A 13954-nucleotide genomic window follows, 5' to 3' on the forward strand; every position below is an offset into this window, starting at 1 on the left:
AACCTAAGTGTCGACTCTACTATGCTATGTGCAGCGTGTGTCATCTTAAGAGGCCAACTACATGGATCAAGAACTAAGTGAGGTTGGATGTCCGGTCAGCGGCCGGTACAGCTTCAGAGCCAAATGATTCATTGATAAACAACAACACCAGTGGCATTACAGGATTGAGAGAGAAGAAAGAAAGAAAGAAAGAAAAAAAAAAGCAACAGGGAATGTATAACCAATGTACAATCACAGTCCAAGCAAAACGGGAGAGTCATAACTCCGGATTATCTTTCCAAAGAAACCAATACAGGCATGAGATGAGATGTCCCAAATGAGAAATAGAGAAATAGAAAGAAACAAAAACATCTAAATGATCTGACAGATTATAGCAACCACACAGCCCAATACAACAGTAAGCAAGTCCATAGATCGTCCTGAGGCACCAGCAGTAACAGGTCGTTCTCCATCGCCATCTCCATCCTCATCATGATCATCATCGCCAGATCCAGGACCAGGACTAGGGCTAGGACTAGGGCTAGGATTAGGTTCAGGTCCAGATCCTGGAATAGTTGAAGAAATCTCCAACTCAGAAACCAGACCCGAAACAAGCGTATCGCCCATCTCCCGCAACTTCCCAAAATCGGTAATGTAGTTTGCATTCAACGCTGTATCGGGAAGAACGGCGTTTTGCCCCGTAAACACGATATAAGTTACATCGGAGGTCGTGTGGCCTTTGTTCCCGTTGAGCTTTTCATCAGGGAAGCAGGTGCGTGCGAGAAGCCAGGACGCTTCGCCCGTGACTTGGGGGTCGTTGTGGTTGGAGTCGCCGAGGATGGCGTAAAATATTTTGTTATTGCTAATTTCACTTGTGTCAGTCACTTCCGATCTAATATTTCCGTTCAAAGAAAAAAGAAGAAGAAGAAGAAGAAGAAGAAGATTAACGGACCAAATAATAGCCGCAACATTATTCCCGGGTAAAAGATCCGGATTCGCAACGAGAAATTTGTCCGGAATCACAATAAAGGGAACTTGGTATGCATCCAGCGCGCCCCAGTTCGTTAGTGGCTGGCCGTCAGGATTCCCTTCGCAGCCGTATTCGAGGCCGTCACAGTCCACGTCCATATCTGCAACCCAGAAGATTGCAGAGCCCGTTTGGAATCGGGTCCAGTCGCTGTAGATGGTCGATTGTACAGGGTTTTCGCCAACACTGACAGGATATACGGCGAGACTGGGGATAGTGTTGGCCTTTGCAGCGGCAGACTGTAGGGCTTGCACGGGGACTGTGGTAGATGCTGCGAAGGAAGAGGCATCCACCGTTTTGATGGCTTTGCCCTTGGCTTCGGTTAGAGAAAAAAGGAGGGCTGTGATCAAGATATAAAAGGTGGAGAAGCGCATTTTGTAGATGTATGAGAGAGTTCGGATATAAATATTCTTGGTAGGAAATAGCAGTATTGCAGTGAAGTAGAAACGAAAGATCGTAGTAAAATGATGCCGTTGGTGATTGTTGAGATGGAAATTGTAGATAGTTCTAGAAGGATGGAGTTGGGTAAGAATGAGAAAACCAGGAAAAGGCTTTTCTGGAAAGCGACTTTGATTACCGCATGTCTATGTATTGATCGGTGTCTTCGTCTTCGTATATCTTGAGACCATGGTTCTGCCCAAGGTCAGAGTTCACAACCCACACAATACTGTTTCCATACCAGATCCAAGTAGTAAGTAACATTGCCTCGTTTCGGCTGGGGATATTCAGGCCGTCAAAAACGCACTGCAAGTCTAAATAAAGTCCAGGCCGCACTGTAGATCGCTCAAGTGAGCCAGCCACTGAATACAGGGAAATGGAAAGAGAGAAGTAGAAAGTAAGGATGAGCCCAGTAAGTACCCTTGCAGCGTGAATTTTTCTCTTTCCTCTGGTTCCTGGATGTGTCCGAAATTGACTGAAAACAAAATCATCAATGTAAAAACTAGAATAGATCAAAGAGGAAAGAAGATAAAACTTTTCCATTCCTTGGACATAAAACGGGGTACCGGGCGTATCGAGAACAGAATCAAAAAAAAAAAAAAAAAAAAAAAAACACGGGCTATAGCAAACATATTCTATCATTGAAACACGTAAACAGCGTATAATGAAACATAATAAGGGGGGTTGTGTCGAATTATATTGAGTTTGAAGATGTTGGTATGTGCAGGCGAGAGGTCATGCATGCGTAAGGTGGAAAGTAGACAAAACTGTCCAAAAAAAAAAAAAAAAAAAAAAAGGAGATGAGGTAACGATGGGTAGTTGAGCAGGATAAAGGATATTCTCTGGTGCCTTGGGAATGCGTTTAGAGAATGACACAAGGACCCTTTCGCCGCACTTGTCGTTTTCTCTCTCGCTTTCGGTCTTGTCGGGTTTGACCCTCGCGTTTACGTGCGGCAGCATCATAATCGCTGGTCGAACTTCCCTGGAGGTCCTTCCGTATAATCTGTCGACACAGGTCAATGAAGACCTCATTAACATTGGCTCGTCGACGCGCCGATGTTTCATAGTAGGGAGCGTTGCCCCAGCTCTGAGAAAGAGCAAATGCACGAGCACGTGGGACTGCGCGGTCTTCCTCCAAATCCGATTTATTGCCCACAATGACGATGGGAACTTTCTCGTCGTCTTTAATGCGAATAATTTGTTCTCGTAATTCGGACAGCTCGTTCAGAGACGACATGCTAGTGATAGAGAATACAAGCAAAAAGCCCTGGCCTTGCTTCATATATAGTTCTCTGCAGGATTCACATGTTAGCGATCGAGATCTGGCAACTGAGAGATGTGAGTCCCGATGACCCCATGGATATAGCATTCATTACCTCATGGCCGCTGGGAAAACGTTAGTGGAGAGAAAACCCAGCATCAAGAGCAAGATAACTCACTAAATTGTTCTGTCCCCGCTGTATCAAGTCTGTTGACAGGTCAAGGGTCAGCCAGCCGTGTTTGTTTACACGTAAAGCGCAATTCCGAACCACCATCCGTGTTCCTTGTGACATACATTTCCAGAATACATTGTCGGCCCTAGAAAATGTCAGCGACTTGAGAATGAACCCGAGAATGAAGTTGAGAGCAGGATAAACATACATCTACCTCGATATGCTTGCGATAAGAGTCTTCAATCGTCGGATCATAGCTTTCAATCCAAACGTTTTGCACAAATTGCGCTGCCACAAGTAAGCGACTGATTGGTCTAGAGAGCAGAGACGGCCTTCCGAGGCAAGCACGAAGCCGACGCGACCGAGAATCATACCAGTAAGACAACTTTTTCCCACTCCTCCAGCACCCAACACGACAATGTGATATTCCCGTCTACCGGTCACACCGAAGGAGGCATTATTAGTGACCGCTATTCCCAGCATGCAACCTGGGGGGAGGATAGTAGACTCACTGAGGCCGCATTGAGATGGACAATTATGGACTTGGATGGTTCAATGGCAACGCGTACAACTTAGGATCAGGGGTGTCTGCGAGGGTTGGGCAAGAATTGCGAGGGCAAGGAGGATCGAAAACGGCAGAAGGATTAGGGTTGGAGAAAGACGGAAGATGTGGATTGATGATGATCGGAAGCAATGCGCAGGGATGGCGGGGACGATGAGCTGAGAAAGAACCAGGATATCTAACGACACGCGATCCGTTCCATTGGGTTTCAATCTCCACGAATTATGGGTCAATTGGCGGGAAGTCGGGAAAGAAAAGGAGGAAGAGAGGAAGATGGATGGATGGATGGATGGATGGATGGATGGATGGATTGAGGAGAAAGAAGTGGAGGAAAAGAGGGAGAAAGAGAGAAAAGAAGCTAAAGAAAGGCCAGACCGACTCCAGTTAGGTTTGCGAGTTGTTGATGCGGAGAAGAACTCTGTCCAGGAAATACGCGTGTAATTGGGGATGATTTGTAGATAGATTTCTTCTTTCTTTCTTTTATTTTCTTTCTTAGATATTCTTCACCCCTTTCGCTTCATCAAGAATGACAATTTGTAGAGAGTACCTCAGGAAGTAAGATAGAAGTTGATGGCGGTGAAGATGTTGACCGCGTTCATGCAGCCCAACTTTCAGAAGAAAGCATCTTCACTTCATGCTGAAACGCACAGAACCTCCGACCGGAGACAGACATCCTTCCGGACGACTCGCAGCATATACCATCGCAGGCATGAAGTTCGTTTTAGGACCCTAGAAAAGAGTCTCAGGCCCCCTGCCTGGTCAAGGGACTGTTTCACTCGGTTCGTGCCGAGTTGCTTTCATGTGTATCTATCACATTCCACGATACCTACAGAGTACAAAGTACATGATCGTGAATTTTCCTTGCTTGAATATGACAGATGTACGGACTCAACCCCGATCATATCTTTTTTATGTTGTACAACAGAAAGCATCCATCCCTCCTGCCCCACTGTCATCACGCAGGAACACGCCAGTCATATGTCGGAGCTGTGCAGTTGCAGAATTAGCATTAGTTAGGCCGCAACACGTCCATCCGTACCATTGATCACTAGCAGCTCCCCCCCCTTCTTCCCATTCTGCGCATGCCGGCGGAGGCTATATCGCTCCAGAGAATCGAACACATGGCCAAACACCAATTCCGGCACATCGCTGGCCCATAAAAAATCTAGATGCTCATATTTGGGAATCTGTTTAGCAATCGTTCCACGCGGCAGCTCCTTCAGCATCACATTAATGTCGACCAGGCTGTCACTGCCCCCATACAGTAACACAATCGGCGTCTTGATGTTCTTCGTGGGATACTTGACGGGCTTGTAAAATCGCTCGCTCGCGACAACACTAAACGGAGCGTAAATTTCGTCATCGTAAAACTGGAAATTCTTGTTGCGGATGATCTGGAACCAATGGACCACCGACTTGGTGCTGGTGAAGGAAAACAGATGCAGATATCCCGCTAGTTTCTGGGGGCGACTGATGTTCCTGCATCGCCAGTTAAAAAGGAGCCGAAGCGAGGTGTCGATGATCCGCATGAAGATCGGAGGGTAGAGGATAGTCTGCCACATCGTGGTCGAGCTGAGGATGCTGCGCCGGCCAAAAAGGAGGAACAGGAAGTTCGGAGACGCCTTCATAAGGGAATTGACAACCCGGTTCGAGATGCGCGCAGGCGCCATTGCAGGTGCAAGGGCCACGAAAACATCGATTCTCCCATTCAGCTGCGGGTGGATCGAAAGCGTCGCAAACGCTTGGGCCGTCCCTTGCGAAAAGCCCACATATGACAGGGAAGGCTGCCCTGTCAACTCAAGAATATACTTGATGCTGTCTGGGATATCATGGAAGGCGAACTGATCGATTGAGAAATCCCAGAATTCATTGGACAACGGCGACTTTCTGGTGGACTTTTTGGAATATTTGTTGCCACGATTGTTCCCCAGCCATACGTCGTAGCCTCGCTCCACCAACTGGAAGGGAAGACAGCGCTCCTCCTCGGTCAAACAGATCCAAACCTCGCTGCACATCATCAGGCCGTGGTGGAGGTAGACGACCTTCTTTTGGAGACTTCCCTCCCCCTGGTTGACAGCCCTGCCCTCCTCGCCTTTACGACAGGGCAGCCGGTGCAAACCAAGCAGGTACCCATCCCGAGTTTGGACAATATGCTCTTCTGCCTCGTAACCAAAAACGGAGCAGATCTCTGTGAAGTCAGATGCCTGAGCGACCGCAGCGGCGAACCGCTCTTCTTTTCCCTGCCTATCGGTTTTCTCAGGGGTTATGAACAGGTTGAAAACGGTCTTGGACCGGTCGTAGCAGAACCTAATAATCGGCTCAGCTATCTCGCAGTCAGCCTAGTGTCAAACGTAGAGAAAGGATTTTGCATCATGAGCCCATACGAAGACCAAACGTAATAATGTGGATAATCCATTCCAACAACACCAGAATTAAAGACCCAAATAGAGCAATATACTCGAACCAGAAGAGACGCCCGATAACCGGTACACGAGCCATGACAACGAACCCAATACGCAAGAAGCCGCTTTTATCATGCAGAATGGCAACAGAAACAAAGGCTCATCGTGAGGCAGCTCAACGGACGGAAGTAAATTCACCCTCCAGACTGCAGCGACAACAGCAGCAGCGACGAAAAACAATTCGGGGACAATCGCGACGTCATGGCCTGAGGAGCCCGCCTTCCATTTTCATGTGATGCCGGCTTACCTAATCCGGGGTTCGTTCCCTTTCCAGGCTGGGTGCGCGGGCCGAAATTTTGCCGCGGAGCTCTCTCTCTCTCTCTCTCTCTCTCTTGACTTGCCCTGGCGAGTTTTGTATAAGTCGGGAGTAACCTGAACTAACTAACTAGGTTGGTTGTTGACTCAAAGCCCTGGGCGTATCCTGTTCAAGGCCATTGGCTACATACATTGCATCCAAGATGCCGAGTTCCTGCAATGCTATACGTAAGTTGCGTTAGAATCTATTCCTGATTGCTTCCTCCAAAGCCTTCCCTCGCACCCAATGATTCTTACATAGGATACTAACATCCAAAAATATATATAGGAGATGCGCTGGCCCAATGTCTACAACAATCAGACTGCATCATGGTCCAACGACATACTCCCCGAGAATGTCTCACCGAACCCCTAGTCGATGAACTCCCCATGCGCTGCCAACAATTACGGAAAGGATTCAGCGAGTGCAAGTTAGTTCTCTCTCTCTCTCTCTCTCTCTCTCAACCCAATCGGAAATGACTCTCTAATGATCCTGATAATAAACTCTCAGGCGTGGACTAATCGATATGCGCAAACGATTCCGTGGAAACGCTCCCCTTTCAATGTCCAAGGAGGTCGACGGCAAGTCCGGCACGTCGCAGCAACTGTACGCTGGTAAACCGGCGTTCGAGACAGTCAAGGAACTCAGTGGAGATGAAGTCCAGATGGACCCGGAGAAGACTCGAGGTCTGTAAGAGAGTAAGATAGATAGATATACACACATATATCTATGTATGTATGTCTGGGGAAGTGAGGGGCCAGGGAATGTTTAAGAATGAGGACCCCCATGGGATCATTGTAACACAAATTTCATTTTCTTTTTCCTGTTCTTTTTTTTTTTTTTTTTTTTTTTTTTTCCTTGGGGCATTCATTGTTGATCTCGATATCGTCCCGTGATAGGAGTTTTGCATCTGCTTTTCCTTTTCTTTCTCATGGCATGGGCCGGAGTTCTTTTATATTCGGGGTTTCTGACGCTGATATGTATTCCTAGTCACCCGGGGATTTGTACATATTTACTACACAATTAGTTATACACCGTTCTCCCTACTCAACAACAAAGAAAAGAGTCTCTATATTTTCACTAACATTGCACCACGGTGGGATGTGCAGGATTTTTTTTTTTTTTCATACAACAATCATTTTAATTAATACATTACTTACTGCATCTTCTTGGCCTTCGAGGCAGTAGTAGGGGCCGACTCCGAATAGAGCCAGACAATCACAAATGCCAGAAATCCGGCAATGACAGACCAGAGGCCAGCAATCCACACCCATCCTCCGGTAATCTCCCAGCTCCGAGGGTACTCGTTGTGAGCAAAGTGGCGAACGGTCACCTCGTGCTTCTCTTCGAGATTGGTCAGGAAGGGCCGCTTGTAGTTTACGCGGAAGGAGAAAATTCCGTGCTGGTCAGGGACAGTAAACTGGGTGCGGAAGATAGTGCTGTTTCCTGTCGTTCCGGAGGGCTTCAGGTTGAGACGGTGGAAGGGGGAGAGCATGGTGAATTCAAGTTGAAGTTCGTCGTCGGAGGGAACCTCGAAGGGCACGAATCCATCATAGCTGTATTCAGAGACTTCAATGCTGAAGACCTAGATGCCAATCAGTCAATAGCCCTAAGAGGGGAAGCTCATGACATACTGTCTCATTCTTAATCCGGTAGATTGTCGGGTTCAAGTCCTCCGCGGTAAGATCATCCTTGGCGAGGTGGTGCTCAATCTTTCCGACCTTGAGCACACCAGTCTCCTTAAATGTCCACGCAGTCAACTGCTTGGCGAATTCCCGGTTGACAGTCTTCATCTCTTTGCTACCGGGGGTCTTGACAGTTGCGGAGAACCACGTGTCCTGGAGACTTTCCACGGAGCCTAGCAGAGTGAATCGGGCGGAGTTTCGGGCTTGCATGGCTGAAACGAGAGCCAGCTGAGAGCCAGCGGCAGTAACGTCTTCCACCGAAACCGAGCCATCCTTAGGGTTATAGCTATATGCGGTTGCGGGGGCCCGGAGGATGGGCGCCAAGAGAGAACTGTCTCCCAGAGTGTGAGGAGCAGTGTGGGGGAAAGCCAGGACACCCTCGCCGCCGAAGAAAGCCTTGGTGTCGGGTCTCAGCTTGCCGGGGCGCTCAAGAACGAGGACGTCGTGTTTCTCCGGCGCAGACTCGGTGTCGTAGTGGAAATGGTCCACTGCGACGGAGGAACGGTCGGAGGACAGACGGATATCAAATTCCAGGAGAAGGGAGCCAATTGCGCTAGGCGTTGTGGACTGGCCCGAGAGGGCTAGGAGGATATTGCCGTCGTGGTTCACAAAGTCAACGATGGTCTTGGGACTGAGAGAAGGTCCAAAGCCTATATGCAAGTGGTCAATTGGCGGTCCGAACACAGAAGCTAGTCTCACACTGCACAGGACTATGGCTGACCTTTCGATTTAGGGGGAAAGATGAGCAGATGGTCGTAAGCTCTCTCTCCAAGCTCGAACAAGGACAGCTTCTCGTTCTTTGGTGATTCGAACTCAAGATCGTAACCTCGAGCTATCCCGAGACAATAGATCAGCACTCACAATCCTAGCGGGATCATGCGGACATAGTATGTATACCTTCTAGATCGCCCCAAAAGGTAGAATATAGATCTTTTTCGGTAGCATCCTCCAGGATAACGAGCAGACGATTGCCCGAACTACTCAAAGCATTGACAGCGGCCAAGAAACCAAAGAGGACGAGAGAGGAACACCAGCGCATCTTCAAGAAAGTCCGCACAGCGGGAAAGATGAACAAGGCGGGAAAACCTGGAGTTGGTCGAGAGAACTTCCTGTACCTCCAAACGGAACGGGCGACGTGTTTGGACCGAGCGAGCGCCAAGACTTGTTCCCAATCGGGCCATGGCCTGCAACCTCAACTTCGGCCGTCGTCACTTTATCTCCAGACGTCCGCAAAAAACCTTTCGTTCAACGTCCGACAACCTCCGCACCTTCATTGCAGCCATGGCTACCCCTCAATTCTGGTCGACTCCTCTCCGCTACCTTCGCTGGGCCTCCTACGAGAAACCGGCTATCTTTTACTCCCTCGTTATCGGCGGTACCGGTCCTCTCATGCTCGTCGGTCTGCCCCCAATCCGACGTGCGTTCGGTGATGTCGACCCCGAGCCCATCCCATTGACATATCCCAGTAAGGATACCTACCTCCCCCGTTTACTTTTTGGTTTCCTGTCTTTGTCAAGGCCAACTCAAACTGACGCCGTTGGAATTCCAGTCCCGCAAGGAACCCGAGTGACCCCCCAGGGCTACGATGACGAGTAAATCCCTCCATCGATAAAGAATGGAGTTGTATTTTTTTTTTTTTTTTTGCTACCATATCATCTGTTGTCGTTTAGCTGGAAATCTGCACCGCTTTTTCTGACGCATCCCAACACCATATTGGACCGGGACCGGGTCTACTTGTCATACATCATATATCATCATGGCTATCAACAATCGAACACTGCATGGTTCAGTCGAAAGCATGGCAGGTCTGTCGTCTCGTTTTTGTAGGGGTTTTTTATTTCCCCGCTTCTTCTTTTTCTACTCCTGGGGCTATGGAATGTCTGCCTCCTTCCCTTTTTATGGGCGTTTCTATACCTCCATGTGACCAAGAGGTCGGGCTGGTGGTGAGCGTTGCAATGTATTGTACAGGAAACAAAAAAAAAGGTTATAGATCGAGAATCAGATTATCGTCCCTTTAGTAAATGCCGTATCCGTTTCAAATCCATTCGCCAGGAATAAAGAATCCATCTGCGACCTCGGATACCGCACAATCGAGGCACGATTACCAAAGTACGGAGTAACACATCAAGCTACAGAAAAGACAACCTCTCGTCGTCCGGCGGTACACGATCAACGTCCCCCATCGGAACAGCCAACCCCAACACATCGAACTCCAGACCGGGGGGGGGGGGGGGGGGTTTCAATAATACAGCGACAGAGCCATTGCCGGTACATAGCTAGCGCCATCCACATGTAGCTATTGTGCGCTTCTCCGGGGGGCACTGGGGTGTGAAGCATGGCCTGCGGTTCGGGGAATATAGTTGATGAGCTGCATCTCGACAGCTTTCTTTGTCGTAGCGAGCAAGCATCTTCTGCTTCCTATGGCATCCATAGTTCACGCGCTTTCTGGGGCAGAGACGCACGTTCCGTTTCCTCCAACAAACTCCATTTGCCGATGACATGGACTGCTGCTTCTTGGAATATAGGCGCTGAACGAATGCGAGTAGCCAGCGTTGCCCAGGCGATAGGGTTCTCTGCGATGAGAGGATAGATCTGCGGAGTGAATTCGAGGAGCATTAGCACCAATAGTTAATGGGGTGAACTATATCAGCGGCTCAGATCTCCTCTCCGAGATCAGCAAGGTTCATGCTGTTTTGCAATATTCGATCCATTCCACCGTTCTCCAGCGTAGGTCTGAGAGCGTAGAAAATCTTCAAAAGGTTGCACCAGAGACAGCGAGTTTTCTCTGGCCACACAGGAAACGAGCAGAGGAAGCCAGCTCTTCTACTCCTGGGTTAGACTTGAGCTGAAGGACTGACTGTTCTTCATCCCGGGGTCTTGCCTGAGCTTCAAAAACGCCATACTTATGCGCAGCTGAGCCAACGAGATTGAGAGAGAAACGATCCAAAGGTGGGACGGGATGTCTTCAGGCTGGAAGGCCAAAGGTTTGGTTTCTTTCAAGAAGCTTCCCCAGGACTCCAGAGCAGCCTTTGATCACCCACGAGTGAAGTTGGTAAATGTCTGGCAGAATAGCGATTCTAACATCCCCGGCACTAAACTGAGGGAAGGTCTCTTGATCCATCGTCCAGTACCAAAGGCAAAGAATCAAAAAGAAAACCCTGGAGAACAGAGAAATAGTCAAATCTTCTCTCTAATCAGGCCATAGCAACAAAACTGAAGATGCTGTAAACGTATACCAGCATCCTATTCCAAGTCCGCACTACTTAACAGCGGGTGCGAGGTATCCGGAAATACCGAAGGAAAGAGTTCTACACGCTTACTAGATCACTCTAGAGATATTGAAACAATCTTAGATTATTGAACGACTCTGGAACCCAGTACCAAAGTCACAAAACAGCCAGGGAAAAGACCAACGCCATATATGCTCATATCTACATGTAGCTCATGAACAGCATCACTGTGTATCATCAACGCCCCAAGCTGGTGGATATATTCCGAAATCAGCTGGAGGCTCCCATAAGACTTAACATGTCGTAATCAAATGGTCCAAAACGAAAACGAAAACACCTCTCCACGATTAAGAGGCACCAAAGTAGATAAAGGATCACAGCCAGTACACCAAGGAACCAGGACAGGAGAAACAACTGACTGACACGAGAAGAAGAAGAAGAAGAAGAAGAAGAAGAAGAAGAAGAAGAAAAAAGATAAGATAAAGAGCACCAGGGAGATATCAAAGGCCAAGTCGACATTACAATAGATGAAGCAAAAAAGCCACCTTTTCGTAACCCATCACATAAAGTCGGTCAATCTTTACATTATGAATGACAAAATGGTCCTTCAAGGAAAATAGTAGCAAGGGCGGCATCAGCAAAGCACCAGTCAACGCCTGTGGAGACGTTGAGACGTTCCGCAAAAAGTCAAGAATAGTCAACGACAACTCGTATGGCATCCAGGTAAATAGAACAATGTCCGGTATCTAAGGCTCGCTTCCCCGAGGCTGCAATTGGTCTCCAAACAAAACTTCAGTACTTTTTTTTTTCCGGTTGAATGTTCCCGTAGGTATAAAAAAAGAAATAATCGATCCGTAGATGGCTCCGAGCAAACGGGTGAAAGAATCTCAAGGTGTCAAATATCATTATCCCCAGGGCGTTCTTTTCCAGGGAAGGGGGGTTCTTCCCAGACGCCCGGGGCTCGTATGGAGCAAATGGATCATTATTCATTACCGAGTTCGGCGCTGAGCCTCTCTTTCTCTTGCTGGCTGTGGCCTATTGCGGTCGGGGTATGTTGACTCCGGGGTATATCTGGGTTCCATTGCTATCCGAGGGTCCGGGGCAGTGGTAGTAGGATAGGCCATTCCAGTGGTAACGGGAGAGTAGTCAGACTCGGCTTCATAACCCGGGCCAGGATATCTAGGGGCATTATTTCTCCCGTTCTCGTAGCCATAGCCAGAGCTGGCATAAGTATACGAGGGGTGCATATCCGCCGTCACGGCCGGTTGGCCTGGAGCAGAGTAGGGAACATGCGGGGGAGGGTATGGGTTTTGGCCAGCTCCAAATGCTCCCGAGTGGTTTGGAGGATATGAGGGAGCGTTTGTGTACGGGGGGGTTGACGTTGCAGGGTATCCAGATGGAGGATACTGTTCCGCATATTGCTGCGGTGGCGCAGCGTAGGTTGTTGGAGGAGAAGGGCCTTGTCCTTGGGGCATCTCCGGATGAGCAGAAGAATAGTTTGCTGGAACCCGGTTAGGTTGCGAGTAACTATAATCCTGAATGTAACTACCTCGTGGATAACCTTGGTCAGCCCGACTCCTCACATCTGCCTCCCAGCGAGCCGAATCGGCTTTCAGATCAGCAATCATTTCCTGCAAGACGGTCAGCCGGCATTCTCTTTCAACCCCGGTTCGAAAAGAAAAGAAAAGAAAAAAAAAACTATACCGATGTGAGGTTTCGGTAAGCCCGAATGAAATAACCTTGACGACCCTGTTGGCAAGTTAGTGACGGAATGAGAGAGCGGATCTGGTTAATTCTCTTTCCAGTGACGAAAGTGGACGGTTTCATTTTGAAGAGATTTAGGGAGACGGACATTATGGTTTCCAGGTCTTACAAGCGCATCATTTCCGAGGTAACGGCAAATATCGGCCTGGATTACCTCGCGGCTAATACCATCACCAGCGATAAAGTATTCGTTTTGCCGTTCAAAAGGGGCTCCATGACGGCCAGTCATTGTGTCCAGGGCAGAGGTTTTTTTTTTCCAGTATTAGATTATTAAAATCAAAAGGGTCCAAGTGGCCAAAGGGGAGTCCAGAAGAAGGTCCAGAAGAGGAAGACGAGTTGAGAGTCTCTTGGGTGGCTTTGAATAAACACGACAGATACGGTTCTAACAGGCTGAAAACTCCAATGCTGGCAATAAAGCAATCCTGAGTTTTGAGGCAAGTATCCCAGTGGAATAGAGAGGCGAGAGAGATGAGGGTTCTTCCAGATGGAATATAGGTTCTTCCTGGGCGATGATAATAACAAAGAAATCCGGGTGAATGGATTCTTCTCCTTCAGTGGTTGATTGTCAAGAAAATGGGGGTTCCCAGTCCTTGGAATAAGTAGCAAGTAATCGGATCGTAGAGAGTCGAGAATGAGGAGAAGAGAGGCCACGGCGGAGGAGAGTATTGGGGAAGATGAAAGACGAAAGATGAGGATAAAGAGGGGGGTTTAGGGGGTGTGATGCGATGATCAAGAGACTTCAGGTTGAGGAATTTATTCTTGTCTCCCACGCTGCTGTACACCTAGGATGTTACCTTCGAGCTGGCAAAAAAAGGGCCAGGATGACGAGGGGGAGAGGGGAGAAAAGGGGAAAGGGGGGAGAGAGAGAGAGAGAGAGAGAGAGAGAGAGAGGGAAAGAGAAGGAAAGGAGGCAAAGAAGAGGATGAGAGAGGCTTGTGAGAGGAAAAGATGAAAAGAGAGAGAGAGAGAGAGAAGAGGGAAGACGCTGAAGAAGTGAAAAGAGGGGGGGCGAAACGATGAGCAAGGAAGAAACGAGACGAAGGAAGCCATTGATTGGGCTGTTGGGCGGTCTTATTGGG

At 48.5% G+C, this 13954-nt stretch overlaps 9 protein-coding genes across 9 annotated transcripts; 2 read left to right on the top strand and 7 right to left on the bottom strand.

Annotated features, from left to right (window-relative positions):
• Positions 1–77: 77 nt before the first annotated feature.
• On the bottom strand, positions 78–1400 carry P175DRAFT_0498400 (glycoside hydrolase family 75 protein). Its single transcript, XM_040896491.1, has 2 exons — positions 932–1400; positions 78–841 (listed from the first exon to the last, which is right to left on the bottom strand). Exons 1-2 carry the CDS (start codon positions 1378–1380, stop codon positions 352–354), a joined length of 939 nt encoding a protein of 312 aa, XP_040756678.1. The 5' UTR covers positions 1381–1400; the 3' UTR covers positions 78–351.
• An 842-nt stretch (positions 1401–2242) lies between these two features.
• Positions 2243–3741, bottom strand: P175DRAFT_0514048 (putative RAS small monomeric GTPase (Rsr1)). Its single transcript, XM_040898783.1, has 7 exons — positions 3390–3741; positions 3252–3310; positions 3086–3165; positions 3000–3022; positions 2884–2912; positions 2821–2830; positions 2243–2736 (listed from the first exon to the last, which is right to left on the bottom strand). The coding sequence occupies exons 1-7, from the start codon at positions 3398–3400 to the stop codon at positions 2307–2309; spliced, it is 642 nt and encodes a 213-aa protein (XP_040756679.1). The 5' UTR covers positions 3401–3741; the 3' UTR covers positions 2243–2306.
• Positions 3742–4452: 711 nt separating this feature from the next.
• P175DRAFT_0430119 (sterol esterase) lies at positions 4453–5938 on the bottom strand (the record flags this gene model as incomplete). Its single annotated transcript, XM_040893408.1, has 2 exons — positions 4453–5762; positions 5824–5938. The coding sequence occupies 2 exons, from the start codon at positions 5936–5938 to the stop codon at positions 4453–4455; spliced, it is 1425 nt and encodes a 474-aa protein (XP_040756680.1).
• A 305-nt stretch (positions 5939–6243) lies between these two features.
• P175DRAFT_0498407 (PET191 family protein) lies at positions 6244–7052 on the top strand. The gene is made up of 3 exons (XM_040896492.1): positions 6244–6384; positions 6485–6626; positions 6707–7052. Exons 1-3 carry the CDS (start codon positions 6360–6362, stop codon positions 6888–6890), a joined length of 351 nt encoding a protein of 116 aa, XP_040756681.1. The 5' UTR covers positions 6244–6359; the 3' UTR covers positions 6891–7052.
• A 190-nt stretch (positions 7053–7242) lies between these two features.
• On the bottom strand, positions 7243–8987 carry P175DRAFT_0498408 (dolichyl-diphosphooligosaccharide-protein glycotransferase). The gene is made up of 4 exons (XM_040896493.1): positions 8779–8987; positions 8603–8713; positions 7831–8531; positions 7243–7781 (listed from the first exon to the last, which is right to left on the bottom strand). The coding sequence occupies exons 1-4, from the start codon at positions 8918–8920 to the stop codon at positions 7353–7355; spliced, it is 1383 nt and encodes a 460-aa protein (XP_040756682.1). The 5' UTR covers positions 8921–8987; the 3' UTR covers positions 7243–7352.
• A 175-nt stretch (positions 8988–9162) lies between these two features.
• P175DRAFT_0425566 (NADH:ubiquinone oxidoreductase subunit NDUFA3) lies at positions 9163–9477 on the top strand (the record flags this gene model as incomplete). Its single annotated transcript, XM_040893123.1, has 2 exons — positions 9163–9346; positions 9431–9477. The coding sequence occupies 2 exons, from the start codon at positions 9163–9165 to the stop codon at positions 9475–9477; spliced, it is 231 nt and encodes a 76-aa protein (XP_040756683.1).
• Positions 9478–10214: 737 nt separating this feature from the next.
• Positions 10215–11020, bottom strand: P175DRAFT_0554537 (uncharacterized protein). Its single transcript, XM_040900564.1, has 3 exons — positions 10919–11020; positions 10740–10851; positions 10215–10666 (listed from the first exon to the last, which is right to left on the bottom strand). Exons 1-3 carry the CDS (start codon positions 11000–11002, stop codon positions 10536–10538), a joined length of 327 nt encoding a protein of 108 aa, XP_040756684.1. The 5' UTR covers positions 11003–11020; the 3' UTR covers positions 10215–10535.
• P175DRAFT_0498411 (uncharacterized protein) lies at positions 10275–10667 on the bottom strand. The gene has a single exon (XM_040896494.1). The coding sequence runs from the start codon at positions 10495–10497 to the stop codon at positions 10300–10302; it is 198 nt and encodes a 65-aa protein (XP_040756685.1). The 5' UTR covers positions 10498–10667; the 3' UTR covers positions 10275–10299.
• Positions 11021–12100: 1080 nt separating the features above from the next.
• Positions 12101–13104, bottom strand: P175DRAFT_0428077 (putative transcription factor RfeG; the record flags this gene model as incomplete). The annotated part of the gene is made up of 3 exons (XM_040893286.1): positions 12101–12742; positions 12816–12860; positions 12964–13104. 3 exons carry the CDS (start codon positions 13102–13104, stop codon positions 12101–12103), a joined length of 828 nt encoding a protein of 275 aa, XP_040756686.1.
• Between the last annotated feature and the right edge of the window lie 850 nt (positions 13105–13954).

This window comes from Aspergillus ochraceoroseus (genome assembly GCF_002846915.1).
Source record: "Aspergillus ochraceoroseus IBT 24754 chromosome Unknown P175scaffold_1, whole genome shotgun sequence".
NCBI classification, from domain to species: Eukaryota; Fungi; Ascomycota; class Eurotiomycetes; order Eurotiales; family Aspergillaceae; genus Aspergillus; species Aspergillus ochraceoroseus.